Here is a 12500-nt window from a genome sequence, read left to right on the forward strand (position 1 = left end):
GAATAACCGGCTCTAAATGTAGGTATTGTGATATAAACCGAGTCCGTTCTACAGTTTCTCATCAGGCTGAATGAATAACCGACTCTAAATGTCTCTCTCTCTCTCTCTCTCTCTCTCTCTCTCTCTCTCTCTCTCTCTCTCTCTCTCTGTCTCTCTCTCTGTCTCTCTCTCTCTGTCTGTCTCTCTCTCTCTCTGTCTCTCTCTCTGTCTCTATGTGTGTGTGTAATGAGTGGTTAGCTCTGACTAACCAGTGACTGAAACCTTCCAGGATTTGGACAGGAAACGGATAAGCAGACACACTGTCTTTCTTTCTTTCTTTCTCCTTCCTCCTCTCTCTCTCTCTCTTTCTTTATCTCTCTCTCTCTCTCTCTCTCTCTCTCTTTATCTCTCTCTCTCTTTCTCTCTCTCTCTCTCTGAGGAATGTGTGGTATACTCTTTGAAGTGAGGGAGTTCTGGCCACTGGTGAGCAGTGATAAAAATCAGACACACACACACACACACACACACACACACGCACACACACACACACACACACACACACACACACACACACATGATTGTTGTTCTGTGTTAGTTTGGCCCTTTAAGATCTAACTGCAGAATGCATGTGTTCAAATGATACCAGAGACAGGAGTTTGAGTGTGTGTGTGTATGTGTGTTTGTATGTGTGTGTGTGTGTGTTGTTTTTCTCTGAAAAATAAAAGTTGGAAAGTTTTGCACCGAAATCTCTGGGTGTTAATTAGCGACACTCTTACTGAGAGGAGAGAGCAGAGAGTAAGTGAGAGTCGCTAAACTGAAATATCTGGGCTTTGTTCTTTTTACCTGTTCATTTGTGACCCTACAGAAATAAAGTTTATGTTTTCCTGTAATGCTAATTGATTGATACACCAATCAGCCAATCACAGTAAGTGTGAATGGTCCTTCCTTCAGCAAAAGGAAAACTCCTGCAGTGAGAACAGCAGCGGCAGGAAATCCGTCAGACTTCATTGTTTCCGAAGCTGAAAAAGTTTAGGATTAAACTCACAACTCAGTGTCTGAGTTTACATGCAAATATTTTACCCAGTCCATTTGAATACATTCGATTAGAGATTCAGACTGAGGTGCTCGCTCTATTCAACAATCTGATGAAAATCTTCGTTTACATGCTCAGTACAAGTGATCCGATCCAAAATGACATGCATGCGTAGAGAACCACTTAGAGTAAACGTTACTATGACAACCAGCATCACGTGAGGTCCAGTCAGAGTGAGATGAGCAGCAGTGAGCAGTGATTGTGTTTTTAACTGCTTTAAAATGACGTCAGACTCAGGAAAACGTCCTTCACACGTCCTTATTAAAGAAGGCCGAGAGGAAGACGTCGTGCTCTGAGACGCATAAGCTGGACGTCCGTCCCACCGCCGTCTTTTAAAGATCAGAGCATGAACTTCGTCTCCTCTGCAGACCAGTTTCTGCTCCGCCGTGTTGAACGGTATAAACTCTCACTGTGACGCGACGCTCATGCAGAACGGACTGAAACTTTCCGATAGGGAATGTAATCGGATACAGGCGTTTACACGGATATTATTCTTCTATTTAACGGATTATTTACAGGATTACACACCTCGTTCAACAGTATAGAAACTGTATTCCTAATGGCCTCAATCAGACTAGACTATTCAGATTGAGGTGTTTACATGGAAAATTACTGCTACTGAGTGCTGACTGGTTAAAATTAGTGCTACTGAGAGCTGATTGGTTAGCAAACGGAGAAGCTCATTGGCTGTTTGCACTTCTTTAACTCGAGTTCAAATGCACTCAAAAATATAACACTAGTGTTAATGTTTTATGCTGTTCAGTGTTTAATGAATGTAGTCCTCTACATTAAAAATGTTTAAGCATTTATAAACTATGATTTCCTCTAATGTTCCATGTAAACCCATTCATTTCAGACTAGCTTGGGAGTGTCCTCCAGTGTTTGACAACTAGTGCAGGCATACTGAGAGGCAATCCTCCTCTCTACAATTTCTTTGTTAGCACTGCTCCAGGGGTGTGTTCTAACCTTGTGTCAATCATGTTAAAGGTCCGTTCAGACTATTTAAGGACAGGCAGCCAATGAAAGGAACAGTAAACACAGCAACCATCCTCAAAACTGCTGCCTGCTCCAACCGCTGGAGCTCTCAGTGAGTAACGACATCGCAGCGTTTCTTCTAGACTGGTAAGTGAACATGGGGAGGAGTGAAGACGGAGGAAGGACTGTTCATTCTCACCTCTGTGCATGCCTAATGTTTATTTATGTATGTAGTCATATGCAAATGTTTGGTTAATGACAATGCTCAATTCTATTTACCTGCTGAGTATAAGATAAACTACAGCACGAGACCAAATTTTATGCTCATTTTTCTCCCCAATTCAGCAAATAAACAGCAGTTGTGCATTAAAATGCGCAGAAGTGTGTTCTCTGTTGAGCAACATTGTCCAAAGTCCAGCCAGAGGGACAATCGTGACCTCTGAACAGATTTTAATTGGCTGTTTTCTTCTGTTTTAGAGTGTGTTATAAGTGGCCGCCAGCCAGTATGCTGCAGTTCCTCCTCTCACCTGATGGTGGCAGTGCTGTAAGATTACAGTGCAACGCCCCGCACTGCAGTAATGAAGCTAACTAAAGTTTAAGGACCTTTCTTCTCTGACTAGACCTGCAGCTTCATTTCGTCCAGATGGCAACTAGAGAGCTTCAACTCAAACTGAGAACCGCAGATTTTGATGGAAATTTGAAGTTTTTGTGAGCCTGATATCCCAAAGAGTGTTAGGAATTTTATATCACTAAACCTGAAACAAAGTGTGAAGCTTACAGTAAATATTCAGAGGAGAAACTAAAGCAGTTGCAGCTCCCCGAGTCTCAAAACCCCGACTTCTCATCAGAGCAAATTCAGTAAATATTAAACATTCAAGGCCGAACAAAAACTAACTCGTGGGCTGGAGGTTAGGGATCTGGCCCTGTGACCGGAAGGTCGCCGGTTCGATCCCCAGGGCTGACAGTACATGACTGAGGTGTCCTTGAGCAAGACACCTAACCCCCAACTGCTCCCCAGGCGCCGTGGATAGGGCTGCCCACCGCTCCAGGCAAGTGTGCTCACTGCCCCCTAGTGTGTGTGTTCACTAGTGTGTATGTGGTGTTTCACTTCACGGATGGGTTAAATGCGGAGGTGGAATTTCCCCGTTTGTGGGATTAAAAAAGTATCACTGTTCTCTGAATGCTGTTGCTGCCTTTACTTGATGTGTAAAGGACATGTAATCTCATACAAAAACACTTGAGTATAATTAATACATTAGATATTTATCTATTTGTTATAAGCGCTTAATGACCCAAACAGCTCTGAGCAATCCAGCTGTAAAAGTTGTGCATCTTTTATACAGTGATAGGAAACATGACAACACACAGAAAGCGGATATTTTGAAAACGTCTGAATCATTGGTAAGTGATATTTCAGCCCTGAGGTGTTGTGATGCGGGACAATCAGGTGTCAACTTATTTTTCGCTTAAATTGACAGCATAGAATTCAAACAGGGGTGCCAAAACTTTTGCACAGCACTATATAAAGCTGCTTACTGATTAGTGGTTGGCAGCTTATTATATCCGTAGACCGCAAATAAGCGCATGTGGGGCCCAAAGTTGGGGCCCAGTGAGAAAACGTCGATTTTTTTAAAGAAACGTTTGAAGTTACTGAAATTTTGTTTTCTATATTCAGAGTCTGAATTATTCCTTTTGATAAGGGATCCATGCAGCTGCACAAAAAAAACAGCTAAGGAAAATACAGGGCCATAACTGCGCAGAAGATCTGCCCAAAAATCCACATAATTAATTAGAATAAACACCCAGCGCATCCCTGCAACACAGCCGACATACAGCGATGCCTGCAAACCCTCCTGCACTCAGAAAAAGATGGTTCTTCAAGGGTTCTTCAGTGAAGATAGTGGTTCTACAATCAAAGAATCTTTAGCATGCTTAAAGACTTCTTTGAGTAGTGTGATGGTTCATCTGATTGGTGGAGAACATGTTCTTTATGGTTCTTCTGTTGTTCCAAAGTCGAGCAGAACCCTTTTTCAAAAGGTTTCTATGTAGAACTATATACAACAAATTCTCCCTCAATTTCAGGAACGGTTTCACCATGCAGAGAACCATTCAAGCCCTGACTTTACTGAAGAGCCTTTGAAGAACCGTCTTTTTAAGGGTGCATGTTAACACGCGTAGTCTCTCATATCAGCCGTGTGGGTCGAATGTTTCTCTATTTCACTGTATTTCACTGATGAATGCAGCTGTGCTTTGAAGCTCCGTCATGCAGCCCCGACTCTGAGTTTGTTTAGAATAAAAAAGTTCCTGTCTACGGTCTGCAAACAGGATCAGAGAACCAACGAACACAGATATTTACATTTATGGCATTTAGCTGACACTCTTATCCAGAGTGACTTTATTATAGACTGAGCATTTTCATACAGGGAGGTGAAGGTGGTGTTGGGAGTCTTGCCCAAGGACTCTTACTGGTATAGTGTAGGGAGCTTGTCCAAGCAGGGGACTGAACCCCAGTCTACAGGGTAGAAGGCAGAGGTGTTAACCACTACACTAACCAACCAGTAGCTATCCAACAACACACTGCTTCAGCTTTCAGTTTTCCTTGTTTTCCGGCCGTTGGAACTTGACAGAGCTACTAAAAGTGATGTGAAACCCAGTCAATGCAGCGGCTATTAGCGTTAACATAGAAGATGAAATAAGGGCTGCCTATAAATTTTTGTTTTCATTAAACCCTGCAGTGAAATGACCAGCTGGTGCTGCTCATGATTAAATGACCAGTCCAGTTAATGGTGACGTTCTCAGAGTTTAAAATAGAATATAATGGCACCAGAGCAGCTTTAGCAGCTCACAGGTTTGTTAATATCAACGGTGGCAACATTAGGAGCAGATAGTTAATCAGTCTTTAATAACGAATACACTGTATTTCCAAAAGTATTCAGTCACCCATCCGGATCACTGAATCCAGGTGTTCCAGTCACTTCCATGGCCACAGGTGTATAAAGCCGAGCCCCTCGGCCTGCAGACTGCTTCTACAGACATTAGTGAAAGAATGGGTCACTCTCAGGAGCTCAGTGAATTCCAGCGTGGTACCGTGATCGGACGCCACCTGTGCAGCAAGTCCAGTCGTGAAATTTCCTCACTACTAAATATTCCACAGTCAACTGTCAGTGGGATTATAACAAAGTGGAAGCGATTGGGAACGACAGCAACTCAGCCACGAAGTGGTCGGCCATGTAAAATGACAGAGCGGTCAGCGGATGCTGAGGGGCATAGTGCGCAGAGGTCACCGACTTTCTGCAGAGTCAATCACTACAGACCTCCAAACTTCATGTGGCCTTCAGATCAGCTCAAGAACAGCGTAGAGAGCTTCATGGAATGGGTTTCCATGGTCGAGCAGCTGCATCCAAGCCTTACATCACCAAGCGCAGTGCAAAGTGTGGAATGCAGTGGAGTAAAGCGCCACCACTGGAAAATGAGTTTTGTTTTATTTAATTTTAGCAGTAAATGTGTTGATGTAGCGAATTTCTCTGATGTGTAAACGAATAAATAATTAAATAATGTCAAATTCAGTTTTCATGCATTCACATACAGTGTGTTCAGCTGTTTATAGGGAGAGAAGAGTGCAGGCCTCTCTCTCTCTCTCTCTCTGTCTCTCTCTCTCTATCCCTCTCTCTCTCCTCATTTATCTCTCTCTCTCTATCCCTCTCTCTCCTCATTTATCTCTCTCTCTCTATCCCGCTCTCTCTCCTCATTTATCTCTCTCTCTCTCTCTCACTTTTCTCTTTTGTCTCTTTATCTTTCTCTTTGCTTATCTTATACACTCATGTTATCGTTCTCTCACGCTGTCTCTCTCCTTTCTCTCGATCTCACTTTCTCCCTTTCCTCCTTCTACTTGCTAAATCTTTCTTTCTTATTCTCTTGCTCTTTCACTTGTTCCTCTTTCCTCTCAACAAACCTTACTCTCTCCCCTCTTTATCTCTTCATTTCTTTAACCTGTCTCTTTTTCTCTCCTTTCCCTCTCTCTCTCAATCTCTCTCTTTTCTCTCTTACTCATTCTCACTCCTTTTTCCTCCCCCTCTTTCTCTCTCTCTTTCTCCCCCTCTCTCTTACTCTCTCTTTTCTCTCTTACTCATTCTCACTGCTTTTTCCTCCCCCTCTTTCTCTCTCTCCCTCACACAGCAGCTCACAGACCTGCCGAATCCCAAACCTTTCAATTTTATTCCTCCTTCCGCTCACACGCTTGCACAGGCAGCTTCAAAAAGCCCATGGGAAACAGACTGGACCGGCATGGGGTCAGCAACGAGAAGAGGAGAGGAGCGAGGGCAGAGCAAAGAGGAAAAAAAGAAGAGAATTTTGTCTTTACCTGGTGAAAGCTCTCCTTCACTCAGCTCCCCAGAATCTGAATCCATTTTCCACTCAGGAGGAGCACTCTTCTCTTCTCTTCTCTTCTCTTCTCTTCTCTTCTCTTCTCTTCTCTTCTCTCACTTTTCACCGTCTTCTCTTTACTCTCTGCTGTGAAAACTCTCTCTCTCTTTCTCTTCTTCTGGCTTCAACACGGCAGCTGTCCGTGGTTAGAATGTAACTGACACTGAGAGCGCTCGCTTATTTGGTGAGTCTCTCTCTCTCTCTCTCTCTCTCTCTCTCGCTCTCTCTCTCTCGCTCTCTCTCGCTCTCTCTCTCACGCTCCCTCCTCAGTCTGACTGCTTGTTCTTTCACTGCCGCTCTGTTGTCTTTACTGACTCTCTCTCTCTCTCTCTCTCTCTCTCTCTCGCCTTTCACTCCCTGCCTCGTCCCCTCCCTCTCTTCCTTCTCTCCCTCTCTTCCCTCTCTCTCTCTCTCTCTGGCTCAGAGTTCCTGGTGCCTATGAAAACACCAGTAGAGGATAGGCTCTTGTCTTTTAACCAGTCCAGCAGTGTGTGTTTCTGTTTGTTTCTGTATATTTTCAGGACAAAAATGTCCTGTATTTGAAGTAAAACCCAGAGAAACACACACACACACACACACACACACACACACACACACACACACACACACACACAGAGGTATGTTTGTGTCCATAATATACATATATTTTATAGCAGTGTTGTACACAATAGACTACACCAATTTACTAGTTATGATGACTTATAAATCCACTAGTGGGTGCTGTGGGCAGCAGTTGGCTAGGTGAGGACAGTCTGAAATGCAGTGCTGGTTAGCAGGGCAGGGAATATGCTTGGGGGAGCTTGGAGGAGCCACAAAGAGCAAAATGCCTAATTAGTGTGGAAATACAAGACACAATGAAATCAATCCCACTGCAGGACTGCACACAAATACAAGCCCGTAACGCAGAGCGGGCAGGTTTAGAGAACAGCCGACTCTTCTCTACTGTAATACCTGCAGAATGTGGTTTTACATCGTCTTGCTGAAATAATCAAGACCTTCCCTGAAAAAGACGTCGTCTGGACGGCAGCAGATGTTGATAAAACATTTTTATATCATTCAGCTTTAATGCTGCCTTCACAGATGAGCACGTCACCCAGGCCATGAGCACTAATGCCCCCTAAACCATCATGAATACTGGCTTGAGAACTGAGCACTGATAACCAGCTGAGGGGTCTTCAGCCCGGAGGACACAGTGTCCATGATTTCCTAAAGAATATCAAATGTTGATTCGTCGGACCGCCGGACACTTTTCCACTTCCCCTCAGTCCATTTTAAATGAGCTCAGGCCCAGAGAAGGTGGCAGCGTTTCTGGATCCTGTTTATATTTGGGTTCTTCTTTGTGTTTTAGAGTTTAACAGCGTTTGTGGAGGCAGTGATGAACTGTGTTCACAGTCAGTGGTTTTCAGAAGTGTTTCTGAGCCCATGCAGTGATTTCCACTACAGGATCATGTCTGTTTTTAATGCAGCGCTGCCTGAGGGCCCAAAGATCACGGCCAGCAGATACTGGTGTTCAGCCTCGTCCCTCACAGACAGAGATTTCTCCAGATTCTCTGAGTCTTTAATGATGTTCTGCACCGTAGACGATGAAAAGCAGAAGCTCTTTGCTGTTTTATGTTGAGGAACGTTCTTCTTGAGTTGTTGCTCTATTTGATGGTCCAGTCTTTCACAGAGTGGTGACCCCTCCTCCTCTTTACTTCTGAAAGACTCCACCTCTCTGAGCTGCTCTTTATACCCAGTCATGTTACTGAACTACTGTCAATCAACCACCAGGTGTTTTTTAGTATTACACAACTTTACCAGCCTTTTGTTCCCCCGTCCCAACTTTTTAGGAATGTGTTGTTGGCATCAAATTCAAAAAGGGCTTGTATCTTTAAAAAAAAAGTAAAATTTCTCCGTTTCAACATTTGATTTGTTGTCTTTGTCCTATTTTCAATTAAATATAGGGATTTGCACATCATTGCATTTTGTTTTTATCAACATTTTGCACGGCATCGTACCTTTTTTGGAAATGGGGTTGTATATATATTTGTTTTTTCGTTTTTTGACATAACTTGAAAATATCTTTAGTCAAAGAAATGGCCCTATAATATATAAAATTACTACAAAGATGCATATAGATATACATATAGGGCACAATGTTATTACATGTTTGTACTCAAATATCATCAATGACGAAACATCTTCAATCCACAAACCAGTAGAAAAAGGTTCTTAGCTTTGAATGGACGTCAGTGGAAGAAGTTTTTTTTCGTATTGGTTTATACGTCCTGAACTTTTGAAGGACATTTGACAAAAAAACAGCAAAAACTGAAATACAAGCGTTTGTTCCATTTAATACAATTGGAACAACTCTATGTCGTATTTCATAGGTACTTACACACGTACATATCACACTCAGTATTTCTTACCTATAAATATTGACCTATACTGGTTATATACTGTCAATAAAATACACACGAGACACATGTATCACCCCACGTCCTGACAAAGGTATGAAAACAAACTGTGTATATTTTCCTACTGGCCCATCTGTGTGTGTGTGTGTGTGAGTGTGTGTGTGTGTGAGTGTGTGTGTGTGTGTGTGTGTGTGTGTGTTCATCTTGTAATTTCTGCAACTCTCCTCTTCTGTGGCTAATCACATTTGTCCAGTCCAATGTCCAGTCAAAGCCAAAAGGCCTTTTCCGCTGCATAACAAATGTCCATAAACATACTGGACACTAAAACATGAGCATCTTAATTGTAGGCGATATATCTAATCTTTCCCTTCACGACATGGTAGTAATAATATTATATGATTATTCAGTCGATGAATGAACTGAAGTGACCTCACTACTTCACTACCTCACTCTGATCGCACGGCACTGTTTCTGAGCAACAACAGTCTCACGACGAGGAAAGGTAGATATATTGCCTGAAGATGCTTCACCTGCCAAGATGTTTCTGTTGGACGCTGTGAGACTTTTTGTTTCCGGCATATTAAACAAAAACACATTAAAATCGGTTTGATTTATATTACTAGATGCTATGAAGGCCTGATTTTGTCGAGACACCCACATGCACACTCATCTGGAACATCTCAGACATTATTATTAATCAGATGGCAGATTTGCGTATTGCCGCCTTCTGCGATATGAATATTTGTCTAATATTAAAATAATTAACAACACTGTGGTTTTATCTGAGGTGGAAAGTTTCTCTCTCTTTTCTTTCTTTCTTTCTTGCGTCTGTTCTGTCCTCTTGTCCTTCTGTGCGTCTGTCTGGACGTCTGTTAGCTCGCAGGATTCGCAGCGGGGTCACTGTGGGAGCAGATGGCTTTGTACGTCCGCCGGCCATGTGTGTGTGTGCGCGTGTACGTGTGTGTGTGGTCATCTATCACATCTCATGCCACAGATGGCCATGAACTTGCTCAATCACCTCTTGTCGTGGTCTATTAATGACGCTAAAATGGCTAAAACAGCTAAATTGGCAAACTTCGGTTGGCTTGGTAAACAGGATCACGAGGAGCCTTTTCATGAAGTCTTTATAACGGAGGCGCGAAAAGGATCCATTTAGTGTTTTATTCAACAGAGACGACCTGCGACTACTAGAGCTGGAGCGCAGATGTCAGAAACACCTCTACAATAACGCTGATTTGTGCTAGCACCCCTATGGGACTCGAGTAGCATGTTAGCACTAAGCTAACGGCAGTTCACCTGGACGTTTTCTGGCCGTTCTTGATTAAACACAGACATTTCAAGCTTTTTTGAAGTTTCAAACGTTAACATAAATTTACGCATCACTGCTGTTGGAAATCGGTGACTTTACAGGAGAAGGAAAAAACCTACTTTACTTTCTATGTAAGTCAATGGAACCAGACGTCTTTCCAAGTCATTTTGGGCCGTTTCTTTTGGTCCATCCTTCATGAAATTTACACACAATGTAGAGGACAAGAGGCATTTTCAAATGATGTCAAAAAATGGAAAATGACAAAGATGGAGATATGAGGTTTTGTTTCTGACAACAGCGATATGCAAACAAATTATACATTAATTAATACACGGCATATGCAAAATACACACATGAACAAAGTATAAAATGTTTCCAGCACCTGCAACTGCCATAAAAGTCAAAATGATGTAAAATACTATATATTTAATGCACTTCTATAACACATATTTATAACATATATATTTATGCAAAAGGTTCTATATTACAGCAGCGGGGCCCCTTTCAGTGGGGTGGTCCAATGGACAAAATCTTGGGATGGCACCAAAACCAAAAGCCTTAACGGATTCCAGGAATTCTATGATGCTGTTGTAACATATAGACTAGTTGAAAACCACGTCAGTCTGAGGGCTTAGGAACTGCATTCAGATATACTCTGATTTCTTATTTGACAGTTAATGTGATTAATTATCTGAAATGCAGTGGATCTGCCACAGCAGACCAAAAATGATGTTCAGGTCCTCCTTCTGAACGCACAGGTTTCAGAGAGTAGATCAATACAACAAGTGTTGCCAACTGGGTTATTGAAATGAGGCCTAAGACTTCTTCCCCCACCGTTTCAGCGCCACGTTCCCGCAATTTATCAGGGGAGTGTGAATTTGAGGAGGAACTGAATTGAATACATTTGGGTACATTTGTCTGCCAGTGCTAGAATGCGAGGCACGCTGTAGCTTACATAGTCTCCACACTTAGGCCCAGTCCCAATCCACCCCTCGCCCCTGCCACTGAGCCCTCAGCCCTCCGTTTGGCGTCCTCGTCTGGGGGTAAGGTGTCCCGATTCATGTTGAGATAGAGGGGTGGGGTGAAGTGTTGGGGCTACATGACCCTCCAAACGGAGGTTTTTCAGAGACTCCAAACAGGGAGAGATGAGAAAAGGAGAAAAACCGGCGAGACGGAGAACAAGAGACAAAAGAAACCCACAAACGTGAGAATTTTCTCTGTTAAAAAATCACGATAAGCCACTGTTTTATCTCAGTTTAATGTATTTTGTTCGTTTTCTTCATAAAAAGCATAAAAAATCACTAATAACATGATAACTGATGGAAACTGTTTACCTTCAGTGTTTTGTGCTTCTGATCATTTTAATAGACGTCAGCGTCACTAATTAATGACGTTCTATTAAAAGACTGGTTTACCAAGAGAGACGCTGGAGGACTTTCACCTGAAATGAGTTCATGAAGCCAGTCTGGTTATAAAAATGATAACAGGACATCAGAGCCAGAATTCCTCTTTTAGTACTTTTACTTTATACTTAAGTACATTTGAAGGTAAATACTTTAGTACTTTTACTCAAGTGGAGGTCTAAAGGGAGGAACTTCTACTTTTACTGGAGGAATATTTTACCTTGGGGGTCTCGACTTTAACTCAAGTACATGGTTCGAGTACTTCGTCCACCACTGCCCCTTGGACCCTCTTGTTGCCACCACTGTATTGCAACCACCAAGAGGAGATTAAAATAATATAGAAATGAACTCACTAACCTCATGATGAAAATGTTACTTTTATGAATTTGGAGAAATGTCTTTCTGATTGCTGTGAAAATATGCAGATGAACTTATTTTGGGAATGTGAGAGTGTGCTCTGCTCGACCCTGTTTAACTACGTAGATTAGACTGTACCCCACTGTCCCGTATATTCAACTCTATTCCTTATATAAATCAACATAAGGCTGCACATATATCATTTGCAATATCCTTGCTGCATGTTTTTTTTCTTTCTTTGTTTATTTATGTTTTTTAAACAGACAGATACTTTAATTTGTTTACAAGGAAAGTCCCACTGAGGCCAAATCTCATTTTCAGCAGATAGATCCGGAATATTACCTTCCAGTATTACATTACGACGTGTGTGTGTGATTTTCCTTTCACCTCAGTAATTTCAGGCAGCTGAAACGCCTGTTGTGCCGTTAGAATCCTCTGTTAGTGTGATCTGTTTATGTGTGTCTGTAAAGAAAAGCCACTTTTTTCTCCCAAGGGAGGTGTGTGTGTGTGTGAGGGGGGGGGGGGGGGGGGGGGGGGGGGGGCGGGGGGGAGTGTACATAGTGTTG

The 12500-nt window shown here is 42.5% G+C and overlaps 1 protein-coding gene across 1 annotated transcript in view; it reads right to left on the reverse strand.

The window, feature by feature from the left end:
* tnfaip8l3 (tumor necrosis factor, alpha-induced protein 8-like 3) overlaps positions 1–6764 on the reverse strand; it is a 59565-nt gene extending 52801 nt beyond the window's left edge. Inside the window, exon 1 of the mRNA XM_017719507.2 lies at positions 6408–6764. Within this exon, the coding sequence (XP_017574996.1) occupies positions 6408–6453 (46 nt within the window). The 5' untranslated portion in view covers positions 6454–6764. The remainder of the gene's footprint in view (positions 1–6407) is intronic.
* Between the last annotated feature and the right edge of the window lie 5736 nt (positions 6765–12500).

This window comes from Pygocentrus nattereri, chromosome 7 (assembly GCF_015220715.1).
Source record: "Pygocentrus nattereri isolate fPygNat1 chromosome 7, fPygNat1.pri, whole genome shotgun sequence".
Lineage (NCBI taxonomy): Eukaryota > Metazoa > Chordata > Actinopteri > Characiformes > Serrasalmidae > Pygocentrus > Pygocentrus nattereri.